General features: G+C 40.4%; 2 protein-coding genes across 3 annotated transcripts in view; both read left to right on the top strand.

The window, feature by feature from the left end:
• Positions 1-2,701, top strand: part of simc1 (SUMO interacting motifs containing 1) — a 4,576-nt gene extending 1,875 nt beyond the window's left edge. Inside the window, exons 2-10 of the mRNA XM_033974354.2 lie at positions 1-86; positions 162-406; positions 478-547; positions 861-1,009; positions 1,110-1,184; positions 1,304-1,435; positions 1,603-1,759; positions 1,930-2,014; positions 2,401-2,701. The exon at positions 1-86 is cut by the window's left edge and continues 955 nt beyond it. Coding sequence (XP_033830245.1) covers positions 1-86; positions 162-406; positions 478-547; positions 861-1,009; positions 1,110-1,184; positions 1,304-1,435; positions 1,603-1,759; positions 1,930-2,014; positions 2,401-2,612 — 1,211 coding nt within the window. The 3' untranslated portion in view covers positions 2,613-2,701. The remainder of the gene's footprint in view (positions 87-161; positions 407-477; positions 548-860; positions 1,010-1,109; positions 1,185-1,303; positions 1,436-1,602; positions 1,760-1,929; positions 2,015-2,400) is intronic.
• Positions 2,702-3,152: 451 nt separating this feature from the next.
• cnot6a (CCR4-NOT transcription complex, subunit 6a) lies at positions 3,153-14,785 on the top strand. 2 transcript variants are annotated; one of them, XM_033974355.2, is made up of 12 exons: positions 3,153-3,260; positions 4,331-4,452; positions 6,511-6,697; positions 6,800-6,885; positions 6,957-7,061; positions 7,365-7,433; positions 7,509-7,666; positions 7,954-8,108; positions 8,478-8,632; positions 8,739-8,972; positions 10,085-10,287; positions 10,792-14,785. In XM_033974355.2, exons 2-12 carry the CDS (start codon positions 4,341-4,343, stop codon positions 11,005-11,007), a joined length of 1,680 nt encoding a protein of 559 aa, XP_033830246.1. In that variant the 5' UTR covers positions 3,153-3,260; positions 4,331-4,340; the 3' UTR covers positions 11,008-14,785. The 2 variants fall into 2 exon arrangements, with proteins under 2 accessions (XP_033830246.1, XP_055080578.1); XM_055224603.1 differs by having other exon boundaries at positions 3,167-3,246.
• The last annotated feature ends 4,105 nt before the right edge of the window (positions 14,786-18,890 follow it).

Below are 18,890 nucleotides of genomic sequence, written 5' to 3'. Positions count from 1 at the left end.
AAGACATGGACTGTACACAAAGTGACAAGTATTATGTATGTCCTGCTGCTGTGAAGAGATTTGTGTATGGTAGAGTTGATGTTCCGGTAAGAATTTTTATTTTTGTAATATTTATCTGTACCTTTTTACTACATAACATTAATACATTTTTATTTTTATAGACTGAAGAAGAGAGAAGGACTAAAAGTCCACAGATACTTGGTACCTTGAGCCTCAGCCTGGTTTACAGTACCATGCAAGAAAGTTATCCTGAAGGAACTTTGCAGCTTCTATCAGACCTGCTCCAGCCAGGCTACTACCCACCCAAAGACATCACCCTGCATCTGCTGAAAGAGATCCTGCTCAACCCACGGTCTCCACATCACCACTGTGTGCAAGCATTCAGTCTTCTGATGAAGACACAAAGGTTAGACCACAAGAGCTGAATATTTATAAGTTTTATGGTTTTATTTTGTTACTTTCTCTTTTGTTTTATAGGCACCACATTGCTGATAAATGGTCTATTTCATGGGACTGGGAAATGTTAAGCAATGCCATGGAAAATAAGGTACCACTGTGGCAGCACGCTACTACAGAAGTGCATTTGACATATTTTAATGTTTGTGTGATTAGTATTCAGTGAGATAGCACCTGTAAATATTTGTCATAGTTTTTTCATCAGTTAAAAAAAGTTGAGGAAAAAAAAGAAAGGTCTAGGAAGTACAGATGAGTTCTAGAAAAAAAACACGATTTTTTTCCTCAAAATCTTCAATATAATATTGTTAGCTCAATGTTTTAGTGAAATGAGTAATCTAAACTGTCATATGTTTTGTATTTGTAATGTGTTTGTTTTTTCCACCGTTCCTCTCTTCTCGCCAAAGGAACTCTGCCCTCGGAGCATGCGCATGTTCTTAGATTATGTGGTGCTTACCTTAGAGGATGACTTCAAGACCAAACAATCTACATCTGCACTTTATCAGTCTATTGCCAAAGCCATGTTGTCATTTGATCAGCAGTTTCCTCATATAAAGTTAGCATTTAATTTTTTTGTTATCTTTTTGTCTTGGCACAATTAGTCTTTTATCTTTGTTGCTTATGAGTATGTGTGACCTTGTTCTATGATGTTTTAGGGACATCTGTAAGTGGCTGTTTTCTGCAATTATGTATTCAACAGACTGTAAAGATATACACGGAGATCACACCAGGTGAGAAAGATATGTTCTGATTTTTTTTTCACTTATGCTTGCAATTCATCACTGATATTGCCCTGTTGCACTACAGAAAATAGAGCTGAATATGTTATTGATAACTTTACTCTTTGCAGAATGGTGGTCCTCTTCCAGAAGATGCTGTCTTTGGCTTTAGAGGTGGACTGCTCACCAGCTATATGCTCTGCTAAGCTTTCTCAGGAGCTTTTCCACATGCTCATCAGCACTGTAGCCCTGCGACCACACAGGTAATAATCAACATACTCTGCACTTATAAAATGATAGCAAATATTGACTTATTTATATTAATATTTTTTCCAATTAAAGGACTTGTCATTCCGTTTGCTTGATTCCACTGAATTCTTGTTATTGTAGTTGTTTTGTTTTCTGATGGAAATTGGCTCTTGGCCTGCAGAATGCTACTTCTGGAGAGTCTGCAGAGCAAGAGGCTCAGGTGTAAGCTGTTGGAACATGTGCTGGACTATTCCTGCCCAGTCAAAACCTCTGTGCCCATGTCACTCAGTCTACTGCTCCACTTTCTGAAGAACTGCACCCTCTCACCTGACCCTGGTGTAAATATTACACTTGTATTTTTGCCATTCCATGCATTCTGTATAATAGCAATGACTTAGGCGCCCAGTATTAAAATTTTTCAAAGGACTGATGTAGCACCTGAGCACCTCAAGGGGGCCCACTGATAACAGCTTTTATGTTGTGTCAGCTGTTTGTTTGGTTTTTTTAGGATGGCACTGAAAAATGGCGGAGATGGGAAGAATTGATCAATCATCTCTGGATGTTGTTGCTCAGCTACAGCAATGCAATGAAAGGTTAGCTTGTCTTCTCAATCACAATGTGGCAAATGGTCACATTTTTATATAGCGCTTTTTCACCTTCAAGGCTCAAAGCGCTTTACATTAAAGAAGCACTCACCCATTCTCACACATTCATACACTATTGAACGGGTGAGGTGGGTTAAGTGTCTTGCCCGAGGACACAACAACAGCATTCATCTGTGGCAGCTGAATCAAACCACCAACCTGTGGGTCAGTGGATCCGACCTTTCTCCTGAATCATAAATATGTCGAGAGTGGGATTCGAACCACCAACCTTCTGATCAGAGGACAAACACTGCTGTTGCCTATAGCGTACCTGTATTTTGTCTTTCTATCCTTGAAAAAAAAACATTAATCTGGCTTTTTTGTTTACTATTTAGGATATCTTGGTGGCTCTAAGATGGAACAAAGTGACAGCATTGGCACACGCATTTACAAGCCTGAAGACATGGTATCCAAATGTGCGGTGCGTGAAGCAGTGGAGGCCTTCCTGTGCAGATCTCAGGATGATGTTGGTGAAGCTCTGCCTCTGCATGTCGTGGAGTCACTCAGCTATTTACAGGATCATTTAATGGATGGCTGTCAGTGTTAATACGCAGTGTTTTGCCATGATTTCATATTTATTTAATGTGTTGAATGGTCTTCTTGTAGTTCAGAAATACATTGTTGTACAAGACAATTAAGGCTTTTGTGTCTTTATTTGACTAAAAACACTTTTGATAAATAGACGTAACAGAAAAGTACAAACTAACAAGGCTCCATATTTGACTTGGAGCCTATGGTTCATGCACACGCACGTGTTAGTGGTGTTTGTATCATTGTAGAGCTCTATTTCTTTTGACATGGTGTATAAATATGTATATTTTTCCTTAATGGTGTATTCTACTATTTGTTTTTACATCTTGTTCTGTATAAATGTGTATATTGTTCCTTAATTTTGTATTCTACTATTTGTTTTTAAATCTTGTTCTGTTTAAACGTGTATATTGTTCCTTAATTTTGTATTCTACTATTTGTTTTTAAATCTTGTGCTGTATAAACATGTATATTTTGAGTTGATGGTGTATTCAACAGCTGCTTGGCCCGTCCACACTGTGGCCAATAGGAAGAAGCGCAGTTATCGCAGAGAGGAAAAAAAGCCCTGACAGTCGCCATGATACAGCAGCGGAAACGGGGGAGAAGTGGCTAGAAAACAAAAGAGAACACGCAGTCGTCCTCGATATTTGGTATGCTCTTGAAGGTAAAACTGAAATCCTCCTCCTCCAAATAGATCAACATTTTCCCACTTATTCTATCGGGTTTTATATGAACTGTATCTTGCAACCAAGCACCGCTGAACAGAAAATATCACGTAGCTCAAAATTATTGGGCTGTTTGAGCTAACGTGCTAACAGGAGCTAACATGCTAATAGGAGCTAACATGCTAATAGGAGCTAACTGCCACTGTTAGCTCCAAACAAACTGAAGCTTCGTGTGCTTTCGTCTTCCGTGTTAATGTAAATGTTATTGTTTTAGCCTGTTTTTAAATCACGTTTATGGACTAAACGAGTTCATACTTTGTGGCCTGTGTTAATGCGCATGCTAGTGTATTATGTAAACAACAAATGTACAAAATCTCACAGTTTCACTCCAGAAATCTCCCGCACTTCATTTCACTTTCATTAAAACCCCAAAGACGATTTATCGTGTAACTTTCCTGCTGTCGACATTAAACAGGCTCGTGTAATGTTTATGTTACTTTGATGCTAACCTGGCTATTTAGATTAAGCTAGGCTAATCAGCTAGCCCAGTTTCATGTGTTATTGCTCACGTTATTGCTCACATTGTCACAGAAGCAGCAGCACTCATATTTATTCTTTGTCTAAACACTGTCATTTTCAGTTTGCAGCTGTAGTCACACCGTGATGCTACTTTAGGCGTGTGGTTAACTAGTGTTATGTAAAGTGTAATCTCCCATTTAAAAGGCATTGCACCAATTAGCAGTGCCTTTCTTTAATTTAAAGTAAGTTTCTAGGAACATGGAGCCTCCTAAATAGTTTGCAGATTTGCTGTACTGTTGAAAAGTCATGTGCTCAATGCCAGTCTGATTATTATCATAAGGTGTATGTAATAGTCCACTAGTTACACACCCAATAAAACAGCTGTCCTCATCCTAAAACTAAGTGGGACAATGTAATAATGTCCCACTATTTATATTAAAGTAAACCATGAAGCAGAGATGACCAAGGTGCTGTTATCTTTAAAATTATGTTCTCATTTATATGTGTTAAATGTATGAAACACTCATGTGACTGAGTTATGTTTTTTTAGTGTTATAGGAATGCCCAAGGAAAAATATGACCCGCCTGATCCAAGGCGGATGTACACCATTATGTCCAGCGAGGAGGCAGCCAATGGGAAGAAGTCGTACTGGGCTGAGCTGGAAATTAGTGGTGAGAGTTGTGTTTTGTCTTTTGTTTATTCAGTTTGTTTGTGGTTCTTGTCACACAATTGTGCCAAAATGCTGGCATGCACATGTTTAACAAGCTAATATTAGGGCAGTCACATTCGGTACTGGCCATTTTGGGCATTATACAGTGAACATATGTTTTTCATAAAGATTAAAACAATCATAAATCAAGATATTACATCTTTTGGGATGGGGAAAGATCCTCAGTAAATCCTTTATATGAGGATCCCCGAATAAGGCTATGTATACTTAAAAATTAACTGATTTGGACAGATGCATAAACATCGTCATGGGGATGTTATTTCTTACATTCTCTTTCTCTCTCTCTCTCCTCTCACCTCTGACCAGACCTATAACGGCAATCCAAGCAGCTGTAGCTCAGGTCACGCTCCGGTGCACAGAGCTCAAAGCAAAGATCATGAGTGTGGGTTGGGGTTTGTGAATGAGACACAGTATTTACCTTCAGAAGAGAGGCATCAAACCTGCAGATTATCCACACTGTGTTTGTCTTTTTTCCCCCCAAATGATTTAAAGCATTAGATGGCAAACATCACCAATGAAAGTAAGGGGTATCACTGCATTTACTATTGTGAACTGTAAAGATCTTTAAAAGCACAGACTTCTCACTCAGACTAATAAAAATTTATGAAATAAATATTGGCTTTAAAATTTAATTCAAATATGATACAAACTGTTCTAGTTTTAATTTATAGTTTTACATATTCAAAGAATTAACCTTTTACTGATTGAGATATAGATATGAGTTAATGCTGACAACAGTCAACGGTGAAAAAAAAGGCCTTTAGCAGCCATTTAGCAATAGTATTTATTCACATTTGAGCGTTTCTACACTGAAATGTCAACGGCGTTTGATGATGTCAATGGAGTCTGATGATGCCTTATGAACCTTAACTAAATCAGTGACTCAAGTGTGATTGAAAATAAACTTCAGATATGTTTTTGAAGGGCGAACAACCTTGTGACATTGTTAAAAGCTTCAAAAAATGAATTTTGTGTGATTTTTACCACTTAAATTTGAGGGGTGCATGTGCACGCTCTGGGATGGGCTGCTACTTGGCTTTTTTTCTTATCTTATTTGACTGTTTAAATTTTTTTTTCAAGTATGTGTTACACCTCCCAGTCAGGATGAGTGCATGTTCACTTTAGGCCCTAAAAACACTGCACGTGACAGTATTTGTTTGTAGCAAAACCACGTGACGGCCTAAGCAGGATATTTGCCTGCAGCACTGACTGTTAATGGGAGAGCAATCGGACTTGAAGCGTATAGCCACTTGTCACAGGTCTACATAAATGACTGATGGAATAGGCTTGTATTTACCTGTACAGGTTGACCACACCAAATGCGAGGATTTCTAAATTCCAAAGCACTAGTCACGATAACACATTTTGAAGTGTGATCTATCGCTGAAGTAAATATAGATGATAAACTATAATAAAACCAAAAGATAAATCAGAATGATCCCCCAAAAAGACATTGTGCTGGTGGTAAATGCACAAATACAACAACAAATGTATGTTTCCTATGTATTTTGATGGGGATATGCGCCCTACAATAAAAAAATAAAAATTGTTTTAAATCTACACACACAGGATGTGCTGTTCCATACATGTCCTTAGTGCAGGCAGTGTGGCCCTCTGCATTCACTTTAATGCATTTTTAAGAATACACATCTAGCACATGGTGTGTTTATGCTGGAGTGGGACAAATTACGCAGGCAGTGCCACAGGGGCAGGTGAGTGCTTAGTGCTCTCTCTTCACAGAAGGTTCTGGGTGCGATGAGTGAGCAGGGGCTTCCTGTGTCTGCATACCTCCCAATGATAATGTGTGTGTGAAATTGGACCATATAGTGATGACTTGTAGGCACAAACTCTCAGTTTCTTTCTGAAACTTGTATAATTTTAATGGTTCTCTTCTCATATTAATTCAATACAATCTGGCACCAATAGTTGCTCTTTTGTCAAAGCCTTTGCAAGGAAGCTCTACCCCACCTTCCATCATAACTTTGTTCCCTCTTTGCAGGTCGAGTGAGGAGTCTCAGCACAGCTCTGTGGTCTCTTACCCATCTCACTGCCCTGCACCTCAGTGACAACTCCTTGTCACGCATCCCGCCAGACATTGCCAAATTACACAACCTGGTGTACCTGGATCTCTCATCCAATAAGATCAGGAGCCTGCCGGCAGAGCTCGGCAACATGGTGTCTCTCAGGTAGCCTTTAGGTGTTTGCATGATTTAATCAGAATTTGTAATTACATTATTTGTTATTATTATTATTATGATTATTATTATCATCATATCTGTTTTTGACAGGGAACTGCTTTTAAACAACAACCAGTTGCGGGTTTTACCGTTTGAATTGGGAAAACTCTTTCAGTTACAAACACTGGGGTTGAAAGGTGATTTTTCCTGAAGCATCTGATAATTTAATTTCCTTTGTGTTTGAAACTGACTCGTGTCTTTTTGATAGGAAACCCACTTGCACAAGAAATTATGAGCCTCTACCAGGAGCCTGACGGCACACGGAGACTGCTCAACTACTTGTTAGACAATCTGGCAGGAGCGATAAAACGCAGTGAGTTCTCTGCCCAGTGAACAATGGGTTTTTCACAATGTGCTTGTGTCTGAATGCATGGCTGATATCAGTTCAATTTACATATATTAATGAGCAAAATATGAACATCTGATGAACATGAAGGAAGGAGACTTTAGTCTGATAAATAGCCTAAATAATCTTGAAAATTGTATAAAGCGCTAACTAAATACATGTCTACATCAGAACCGCTCTAATGGCTTTAACTGTTCATTTCTAAGCCAAAATAAAACCGTGCACACGAAGGTAGAATGGGTTGAATTGTAATTGCTTCGGTGTCTTCAGTACCAACAGAGCAGCCCCCAGCTCGGTCGTGGATTTCACTGCAGGAGCCTGACCGGACGCGAGCATCAGGTCAGTTTGAGCAGAATCATAATATGTTTTACCATAATTAATGTAAACCTAAACATTGCAGTGTCTTTTCTGTAGCGTTGTTTTCAGTGATGTGCTACAATGTGCTGTGTGACAAGTACGCCACTCGTCAGCTGTACGGCTACTGTCCATCCTGGGCTCTAAACTGGGAATACAGAAAGAAGTCCATCATGCAGGAGATCCTCAGCTGCAATTCAGACATCATCAGTTTGCAGGTGAGGTCAAATACCTGTTATATATTAAAGATCCACTGATCCCTTTTTATATATCACATTACAAAATTAAAAACAATTGCTTATGAGAAGCAGTAAAACATGCTGTCCAAATTTTTACATACAAAATAACACCTACAGAGGGCATTATGACAGTACAGCTGTTTCACTGAGGAATTCGTCTATATCTATACTGCTTTAATATGGTTACAGCTGTGATAAAACACTGAAATGTGATCTTTTCAATATACTGTGGAGATTTTTAAGAGATTTGACTGACTGCATTATAGGAAGTAGAGACTGAGCAGTACTACAGCTTCTTTTTGCCGGAGCTGAAGGAGCAGGGCTACGATGGCTTCTTCAGTCCAAAGTCTCGAGCCAGGACCATGTCTGAGTCGGACCGGAAACATGTGGATGGCTGCGCCATTTTCTACAAGACGGAAAAGTATGTGGACATCTTTTATTCCCAACTCCTCATTGATGGACAACAATAAGAACAATTTCATGTGTTTATTACTACACATGTGTATTCTGGGAACCTCAAGCTCACTACAAATGCTTCCAGATGAGCGTTTTACTGTAGTGAAGTTTTTACCCCCTCAATAAAAAATGTATAATAATAAAAATAATAATGGATAATATGTCCTTATATATTAATAAAAAAAAGTTAACCACAGGCCATTAATCCCATCCAAAAGATTCACTGTAGAGAGTGAAGGGGGCCTGCCCGTCTTCCCTAACCCACCCAGACATAATTTCATGTTTAGCTTGTATTTGTTCTTGATGCATATAATGAAGCCTCATGTTTCCCCAGGTTCAGTGCAGTGCAGAAGCATACAGTGGAGTTTAACCAGCTGGCCATGGCAAACTCTGAGGGCTCCGAAGCCATGCTCAACAGAGTCATGACAAAAGACAACATTGGAGTGGCTGTTCTCCTCGAAGTGCGCAAAGAGATGATGGAGGTGTCCTGTAAGTCATGCATAATCTTATTGGTGTTTATATTAAAATGGGTGTGTACATGTATACTGTATGCTGCTACATTGTGAAAAGCACCTAAAGGTATCTTCTATTTAAGCCGGAAAATCCCTCCATGGCATGGAGAAGCAGCTCCTCCTGGTGGCCAATGCTCACATGCACTGGGACCCCGAGTACTCAGACGTCAAATTGGTCCAGACCATGATGTTCCTGTCTGAGGTGAAGAACATCGTGGACAAGGCCACACGTAGCCTCAAGCTATCGTCCGTCTCTGGAGAAACCAATGCCATTCCACTGGTGCTGTGCGCTGACCTCAACTCCCTCCCAGACTCTGGTAAGTCTCCCTCCCAGACTTCTCATAGTGTTGCAGCTGGCACCGTGAGGGGTTTGAGCCGCGCTGTAACCCTAATCCCAAAAGGCTTTTGCAGTACCAATGGTTAACATGTTTGTAGTCTGTGCTGTTTCTGGTGTAAAAATGACCATGATAATGTACCGGATCAGTACGTGCACAGGCCATGTCTAATGTGAAAGCTCCAGAAAACTCCAGAATTCAGTTACTGAGCTGCAGAGTCTCCACTAGCACTGATTGGTAGACCTGTTAATGTAGGCACTGGAGTTGAAGCTCTTGGAAAGGGCCCTTTTAGGGTAATGTGCTGCTGTCTTTATTTGTACGAACAGTTACTTTCTGAGTGGATAATCTGCTTAATAAAGAACTTTACATCATATACAATGTATTTATAATTGTTGGATATGAAATATTATTCTTCAGTATGTAATAATAAACAATATCTGTGACTATGAAGTTTAAATATGCCTTTCCACCACCACATCCTCCACCAAGTTTCTGTCGGTTTCTGTTCTGTTGCAGAAGAACAGGCGCAGAGGCTCGGGAATCGTTCTGTAGATTTTTATTTTACAGTCGGGTTAAAGGCAGCGTACAGCAAAATTCAAAGCAGAATCAAATGCGAAGTCCATGTAGAATCAAATGCAGAGTCTAACAATTTGCAATTACACCAGTGTTTTTAATCATCTCAGGGTGGGTGTTACTCGTTCTGTATCAAAGAAGCTATCGTGAAGAAGTGCGAAATATGACCTTGGCCAAAATGTAACATTATGTCTGAGAGTAAGAAATGACACTGTCTTGTGGGAGACAGAACATTTTGTAAGCACTGTAATATATTTGTATATTGTTCACACGTGCTTGTTCCACAATTATTTCCCACTGTCTGTTTTTCCCAGATATGTGATAAAAACTCCAAAAACCTGTAGCCATCTTTTCGCTAATGTAAAAAAATGCAAACTCCGAAAGAAGTGCCGCTGCTGAAATATCAGTTTTACACATGTACCAGCCTACTTAGAAAACCCTGACAGACATGGTTCTGTGCTGTCAGCAGCTCAAAAAAAACACTCATAACCTGTATTCCTATATGTATTGTTTGGCTTCAGGTGTGGTAGAGTACCTGAGCTCTGGAGGAGTGGACTGCACTCACAAGGACTTCAAGGAGCTGCGTTACAGCGACAGTTTGACCAAATTTAACTGCAACGGCAAGAACAGCACGTCCAATGGCCGGATCACCCACGGCTTCAAGCTGAAGAGCGCCTACGAGAACGGCCTGATGCCTTACACCAACTACACCTTTGACTTTAAGGTAGGTCCTGAACTCACTTTACCTACTACTGTGCTCCCGTGAGCTTTATTCAGGCTCCAGCCTGAGCGTCCACCTGTCCTGCTGCTTCCAAAGAGGGCACAGGTCATACGTGTTTGTAAACTAGACCTCCTCACAGTCCAACCAAAACGACACTGACATCCTACACCTAGAATGAAATGCTTCATCTTCACACGATGTACAAGACCTTGACTGGCAAAAGTTTACATTTAGAAATGTAAGTCCTTTTAAAGGGCTTAGCTTTATACAATGGAATGGTAAGTAAATGAATACAAAGCCTCAATGGTATCAAGAAGTGCATTTTGTTCCTGTCCCAAGTGGTTGACTCTCTTGACTCTTGAAATGCTGTTGCCACCAGTGGACACTGTTGTTGGGTCCTTTCCTGCATACACTGTTGTATAAGTGGCATATGATTTTAAGTGCTTTGAGACTGATGGAGGCAGCAAATATAAATAACAATTAACTCTTTACTCTTGTGGTCGTCAGGGTGTCATCGACTACATTTTCTACTCCAAGCCTCACCTGAACGTGCTGGGGATCCTGGGCCCCCTGGACCCCCACTGGCTGGTTGAGAACAATGTGACCGGGTGCCCGCACCCCCACATCCCCTCTGACCACTTCTCCCTTTTTGCCCAGCTGGAGCTGCTCCTGCCCAACGCGCCCCCACAGGTCAATGGGCTGCACCTGCCTACGCGCAGGTAGTGGGTCCCTGCCACACCACCAGAGGGAGCCGCCACCACAGCCGCTCTGTTTTTAATCTTCTCCCTCCCACTACCAGCTCTCCCCCACTGCACTGGAGGGACGACAAAACACAACCTGTAAAATAAACGTTCAGTGAGGTCTGGCCGACAGGGATTTCGTATAATGTTATAGATATTCTATATTTTTCTTTATCCTTTCTCCTGTTTTTATTTTTAACTGCTCAATTCAGTCAGTGTTTGTATCAGATTTTGTGTTGCAAATCCCCTTTTTTATCAAATCCGCCACATTCTTTGTCACTATCTTTTTAACTTAAGCGGACGGTAGCTCATGTTGTTTGTCCCACACAAAGGCTCTTTAGTGCAAGAGAAACCAAGGCTTTATTAGCACTGAAAAGTGAGCTACTCTCAAACCAGCAAAGACTGCACACACCAGTTTCAGACCTCTTTGATCAGCGCTGGAGGCTAAGATGGCCGCCGAGCTGTGGGTCTCTGATGTGAGCGCTTTAGAGCAGCTTCGACCGGTCGCTGGAGGCCACGTTTCCTGCTGTCATTCTGTGGTGCTTCGGTCTCCTTTGGTGCTACAAGAATTTACAACTGTCCAATGTCCCTTGTAGTGTTGAGCTTTAGGAGGAGGTGAGACAAATAGTGCAGCTACCGTCCTGTTTGTCGACTGTTTAGCCCCGACTCGTAGTGAACACAAGGTTAGTCTAGTGTTAGGAGCTTACATGGCCTATATCACCTTTAGGCAGGGCACCTAGGCTGAAGGGAGAGGGATTGGAGGGGCGCTTTTCCCACTAATCTTTTTATTTGAATGGTTTTATGAGGGAGTCTAATGGCTGAGACACAGGAGTAAAACCAGCATTCCTCACATGTAAACATACACACGCGCTAACATACACATGAACATACGCACGTGCTAACACACAGCTAATTCGTAGACAGATTTGTAGCACTGTCTCAAAGGCCAGTAGTGACTTTCCCCAGCCATAAACCCCACACACAAAAGCAGTGGTTTTTCACAAGTGTTTGTACAGAATAGAAATCTCAACTCAGTCTTTACATGATTGTATATGAACCACAAAGACCTGTTTTTTGGCGTTTTTTGTACTAAGAGTAAATTATGATCCGATTTGAAAAAAAGATTGTATTGTAAACTATGGCTAAATTTTTATCCAGTTAATGTTAAGATGAATTGATATTACCAGCTTGTACAAAAGACGTAAGAAGAGGTTGTTCGAGGCATTCGCTGTCACTACTTTGCACTCCCAGAGTTTAACTGTAAGTAATGTATTTGATTTGGTCCTTCTCTGCTCATTTGATTTTGGCACATCGCTGTGATTGTAAATAGACACTGAGTGAAGTTGGCCTGTTGCTTGTCGCCCATTAACAAAGTCATTGATCCGCGCTGCTGACATCACATTTGAACACACCCGACTAAAGGCAGCCCACATCTGTTCTCAAATCCCACTTGTACAAACCAACATGGTGCCTCACTGTAGCAGTTGTTGTTGTCTTGCACTATTTACACTCGATGAACGCCTGAACAACCTTTTCTCCTTTTATTTTTAAATACTGTTGACACATTTGAAGATTTTATGTCCTTTGTTTTTGTTAAGTTTCTTTTTTATGAGCTATGACAATGTCATGATGGTGTGTATAATCCTCCTCCTCATTCAGCTCTATAGTAATCAGGTATGCGTTCCCCTATGCCCTTCCTATCCTGTTGGGACATGAGTCTGTTCTCAATCCACTGTCTTAAGTTGCACTAGTTTAGTATCAGCACAGCTTTCTGTCCAGACCCTCTCTGCTCCATCTGGCCTCGCCCCTGCCCCGCCCACCTGTAACCTCCTGACCGCAGACTAACCTCAACGATCAGACTTAAGCTGTGTTTTAAAACCTCTACCCCTGTGTACAGCTCCTTCTCACTGCAGTTATAGTGCCATTGGTGGACCTACCTTTGCTCCGCTGAAGGTGGAAGCCCCACTCTGCTTTTAGACACACGAGTTATGGGGCCTCAGCTGATGCATTAGTCACATCTCAAAGCTGTGAGACAAACCTCACTCTTATTCAGGCAGCCATGTTTGAACATGGACCACACACTGAGCACTTAGGCCCAGCTGAGCCCCCCTCGTTCCGCCTCTGAAGGCGTTCTTAATGTAGTCTCAAAACATTTTAACGCAAGTGAATAGGAAGTAAACTTGGCCCTCAGATAAAGTTTAACCCATTTGTTTGCCCCACTTTGTTGTTTTTAAACATTTTTTTTCCAATGGAAACCAATGTGTCCAGTTTTTTTTTCTGAATGGCATTAGTATTGTAGTAGATTTAAAGGCTAGCTTTTTGTAAAGTGTGAATAAAAGATGTATCTCATGTTTCCTTTCTAAAAATGATATTGTGTTTGTTGATGTGTAAATCATGAAATCTATGATGGTGTTATGTTTGCTATTTGTTTTTATTTGAACTCAATATTTTCCATAAACTGTTGTCCCATCACAAACCAAATGCTATGTAGAAATCATGTGTAGATGGTTGTTCCCGGCGATGCCGTAGGAGGATCTTCTCTGGTCTAAGCACAGGGATACTCTTTTGGTCGTATCTTTCAGCTTTATTTTTGGATGTGGCACTGGCAGAGGAGCTGGTGTCTGTAGTGTAGGCAGCAGCGCTGTCTCTGTAGTAGCTGCAGGTGAATAGACATCACTGGTGCTGTTGTGTTGACTGGTCCTGTGATGGTTTTCAGTACCTAGTCCATCTCACTAGTTCTTGTGCATCACAGTGAGTTCTCTGTTACACTAGCTAGCTACTAATGGTCAGATTTGTTTTGACATAATTTCAGGTTGACACCCCCCTCATTGTTTGTGACTGGCTTTGACAAAAATCATTGATGTCACTCGTAGGCTTCAGTGATTGGTCACTCATTTAGCGTTGTACTTTTCCACTCCTTCATTGTTTCATAATTGGCTCATTAAGCATACAATGATTTCCCAGGCTGCGTCACTTTTATCATGGTGTACACCAACCAACATGTCCATCTAATGCTAACCATAGTCTCCATCAACTGTAGGGCTGAAAGGAAAGCACTGTCCTTTTCCTTAACTCTCATCAACTCCTTCAAACTCATACTGTTGTTCAACTTTGGCTCATTCCATCACTTTCCCAAGAACTTGGCAATAATTCCCTTAACTGTTAAAAATCACCATTCAAATGGATTTTAAATATTTTACCTGAAATGTATGTAGCTCTTTTGTCTTTCAAACTGCTCGCTTTTAATCTCTGCATCTTCACTCTTAACTCTCCGGACTAGTTTGGCTGTCACCCCCGTACCTTTTAACACTTTGGTTACATCCATCTTGTATATTTGCTCATCTCTTCTCCCCTGCCAGTTTTTAGTGGTAGTTGTTTAATGATCAGGATTGTCTGTAGTCAAGCTGAGTACATATATTGATCTGTGTCACTGTGTTTTATGCACTGGACCAACTATTGTTTACCATTCATTAAATACCAGCAAAAAAGCAAATAAAGACAAAACACTTGCACAATGATGTAGAATGTCCATGAACCTGGCGAGAAAAAAGGCAGCTGTTTTCAAATCAATACTGTTTGCAAATGAACTGAATGGTAAACAATGCTTTCTGTTGTATCCTTAGCCGTCCTCTCCACTCCGTTTGGACTATAGTTTGGTTCTTTGTTTTTCTGTTGACTTCAGGATCAGCTTGTTTCCTTTACACCTACCTATGTATTTTCCTACTTCTGGTTGAAAATAAATTCTATATTATCTGTTTCAAGCGGTGTCACCTCTTATTCTTTGCATATGGTGATTGGAAATAAATTCTATATCTGTTCTTGTCTTGTACTTTCGGCTACCTTTTTTCATAGTTTTTCTTAACTGTTAAAGTGGGTGTGTAGTCCCTGGTATGTTGGTTGGCTGAACATAGACTGAAGGAGTTCTAAAACTTTTACTGGTAAAACTATATTTTAGAGCGCAGTCATGGGCTTGAACACGACCATGCGATTAAGGAAATTTGCTCAGACTTAAAACTCAGATTTGGACTCAGTTGCGTTAGTTATTAATTTTTGTTTGTTTGTTTTTTGTCAGTAATCATAGTCATTAATCGGCCTACTTATTAAAAAAAAATGCAATGTAGTCCTATATTAAACCTGGACTTGCATCACTTTGCTGTCCTCTGCTTGTGTAATGTGTATGAACAGCTAGCAGCAGCAGCAGCTGCTTCAGCTTCTTCTCTCACCCCTTAAGTCTCCTCTCACTGCGCTGTAGAGAGCCACACTCGCCCTTTGCTCTTCTCCTGCAGGTTGGAAATTAAATGTGAACGATCCACACAAGACTAATAAAGTTTAATAACAACTACAGCCCTGAGATGTATGCAGTGCTACCTTTAGACACATGGTGGAGCCGTAAGATCAGCTCTGGAGTCATCACAGATGGTGAGATTTGGTCCAAGGTGTGAGGGTCAACGTCCTTGAAGATTTCCAATACTTTTTGAAGGGGTTATGATGATGTTTGAGTGACTGTATGCCATTGTTATTGCATACTTTCTCCAAATCTAACTATACTAGATATGAGATGGGTGGGTGGTTGGTGCTTCTGCTGTTCTTAGTCTGCTCTACTGCACAAAGCCTAGGCCCATTAAAGTCCCCAAATCACAAATTTCTTAACAAATTAGTTGCAGTTTTATCTTTGTGAACTTGAATTTCCAGAGATCTGGAAAAAAAAGGAACAAAACACCCTTTATTCAGTCTCTGTAAGATAGTGTTAGAAAATACAATGGGAGGTGTGCAGCTCATGCTGGCCCCCTGGTGGTGGTGTTGGTGTTGACGTGGCAGCCACAGAACCACACTCAGACTCCTCCTCTTGTTTCAGTTTGTTTTCCTTCCTCTCCATCCTCTTTTTAATCCATTCCTTCTGAAAGTCCCACTTGAGTCTATGGGCCTGGCTACTGGGCCAGTCGTCTGTATGATGTGCAGCCAACTCCTCCAAACTCACAAAATACTTCTCTTCAAAATGAGCTACAGAAATGAGCTGTTGAAATATAGGTAGTGTAAAATTTGGTTACCCTGGGATCCAAAATGTGTTGTAATTTAAAATACTTTGATGTGAACTATAAAGCTCAGATTTCCGTCAACAAAACACAGTTAAACTTTTAACAATTAAAGGGTGGTTATGTAGAATTTATATGTAAACTTTTATAAACATCATCAATCTGTGTCCCAAAATGCAAGGTAAACATGTTAAAATTAAATATAACTTTTGCTAGTAACAATTGTAATGATGATTTATTCTAGCTTGTTCCAAGTTGTTTTGGTTCCAAACCCAGCACCTTCAGCAAATTATTAACAGTGCTACTGAAGCCTCTACTTCTCAGTGAGTGAATTTTGGAGGTTTGAAGCTTTCACTTGGACTGAAATGGACAAATGTCCTCGTTTCTCAGAGCCCAAATCATGTCAGCAAACTTGGCCTTCAAACAAATGGAACAATTTGGACCCAAATGACAGTTGATTCCTGGATTTACTGTGGAGGGAATGACACCTTGTTGTAAAGCAGCACATGCCTGTGTGTCTGAGGGCTTTATAGCTCTTGTTAAATGGCATGGGTGTGGATGTAGACCCCATTACAAACCAAAAGGGGACTATTCTTGTAAATGAGGGCCAGCGTACGCCTGTACTTGTTCAGGGTGGTCAGGTGGCTTTGGGCCAGATGTGAAAAAGATTAACTGGGCCAGCAACACATCTGAAGGGAACAAGGAATTTAAGAGAAGGCCAAAGAAAAGCAGTCAGACTTTATAGTATCCACATTTGCAGACCCTCGCTAAACTGTTGGCCCAGACTCCCCTGGTAAAGACCATGTCCAGGCGGTGTCAAAGGTCTTTTGGTTCAGTGGATAAATTCTAGGGATATGTAATTTTCATTGAATAGTTGCATTTTTGTACAGCCTCCTGCTGCTCTGTCTTTATGCATCAAGTATATTCTCAAACTCATTATTATAGAGTTAAATCATGTTTTTGTAACAAGGCATGTCTCACCTTTTTGATGACACATTAGGGGTGAAAAAAAAAGTTCCACAGTGATACTTTACTGTTACAGAATTAGTAGAACAACACAACAACAAAAGTGGATGATGTTTTACAATTTCTGATTAATATTCAACACAAACAACCCTTTCTGAAAAAAACTGACAGTCTGGTTCCAACGCCCTCCATTGTGTCTCAAGCCCGGTCAAACCATGTTTTTCAGTCCTCTGTGATATTTTTTTCCTTTTTTTTCCCCGATATAGATGGACTACACATCTTCCTGGTTGGCTAATTCACCCATCAATGAAGTATTGAACACGTGTATATTCTGGAACCCAGGCAAACTTGGAGCAGCAGAATCACAAGTCATGTACTCTTTATTAAAAATTATTTTAGGTTTGATAGAGCAATTCCATTTTATTTATATAGCACATTTAAATTCAACTTCAGCTGCCCAAAGAGCTTCAGATAAAAAAGTCCAACAAACAAAGATACAGATCATACAATACATAGGCAAAGACCAATGAAAGTATTATTATTTAATAGTGTTTTAATCATGAAAAACTATAGCACATAAGTATTCTGCCAGTACTTGTTCAGTATTACATACCTCTTCCTCTTTGACTTTCAGCACAAACCACAGATCATGTGGTCTAAGCACCAGTTTGGAGCTGATGGTAGTTATAACAGGAGATAGATCCAAACAACACAGTGCCAGTGGTGTCGTACATTCTGAATTACATAAGATATGATCCCAGACAGTGAAATATTGAGGCAGTATTGAATAGATGACTTCAGGAGCATCTGGTGGTTTCCCTTGTGGACATACACATCAGATAAAACACAAAACACTAACTGAGATGGAGGACGCACAACCCAACACCTTGTTGTAAACACGCACATAAATGATTCGTCTACAGGCAGAGCGCGCCACAGTCGAAATATATTACCCACAAAGAGCACAGAAAAACAGGTCGGCTTCTTCTGTGAAGTCACGCCAGGAATTCACGGCACGTATTTTGAGAAAAAGTATGGTTTTCTTTCTTAGAACAATGCAATGGAGCTCTTATACTCTGAGGTCAAAGGTAACTCAAGCAAAATGATTATCCTTCTTGGAAAAAGCTTCTTGGACAACTATATTTACGCAGTTATTCTGAAGAATGATTGCCATGCCGTGCCACGCTCAGACCCAGAGCCATGCTGTGCTAAATCCCAAAGCCATGCCGCGCTAGGTCCCATAGCCATGCCACAATAGGTTCCAGAGCCATGCCATGCTAGGTCCCAGCTAGGTCCCAGCTCATTTTTATTATTTTCTTTTTAATGTGCTATAGAAATAAACTTGAACTAACATTATAACATGTTGTTTTATTGGAGACCCACAAATATATTTAAAGTTGGAATATACGTCATTTGTGTCCATGGAGACAAAGTTACATGTCAGGTCTGTGAGGAGATGTTCCTGCTCCCAGTAAGAGGTTTAGCAAGAATAAATATAAAAATAAATACAGTTAATGCTGTACTGTGGAACAAACTGCTGAAGTTTGGGGCGCTGGTGGCCTGTTTACACTTGTTTAGTCTCTGGTCGTTATAGGTACAGTGCTGTGCTCATTATAGTGGGAACACCATGATTGCAATAACTACCACTTTCAAAGCCTCCAAATGTTTTTCTGCCGTATGTTTTTCAGTGAGACATAACAAGGTGCAGCTTGCCATTGGATTGGTCTAACATGAGCAGTGGATTACTTTTACTCAAGTATTCCAATGTTTGTCTGTACTACCTTTACAATTGGCAAGGCAAGGCAAGGCAAGTTTATTTGTATAGCACAATTCGTACACAAGGTAATTCAAAGTGCTTTACAGAATA

This window comes from Periophthalmus magnuspinnatus, chromosome 10 (genome assembly GCF_009829125.3).
Source record: "Periophthalmus magnuspinnatus isolate fPerMag1 chromosome 10, fPerMag1.2.pri, whole genome shotgun sequence".
NCBI lineage: Eukaryota > Metazoa > Chordata > Actinopteri > Gobiiformes > Gobiidae > Periophthalmus > Periophthalmus magnuspinnatus.
The sequence above is the reverse complement of the archived record's forward strand: the minus strand, read 5'-3'. Positions and strand labels throughout refer to the sequence as shown.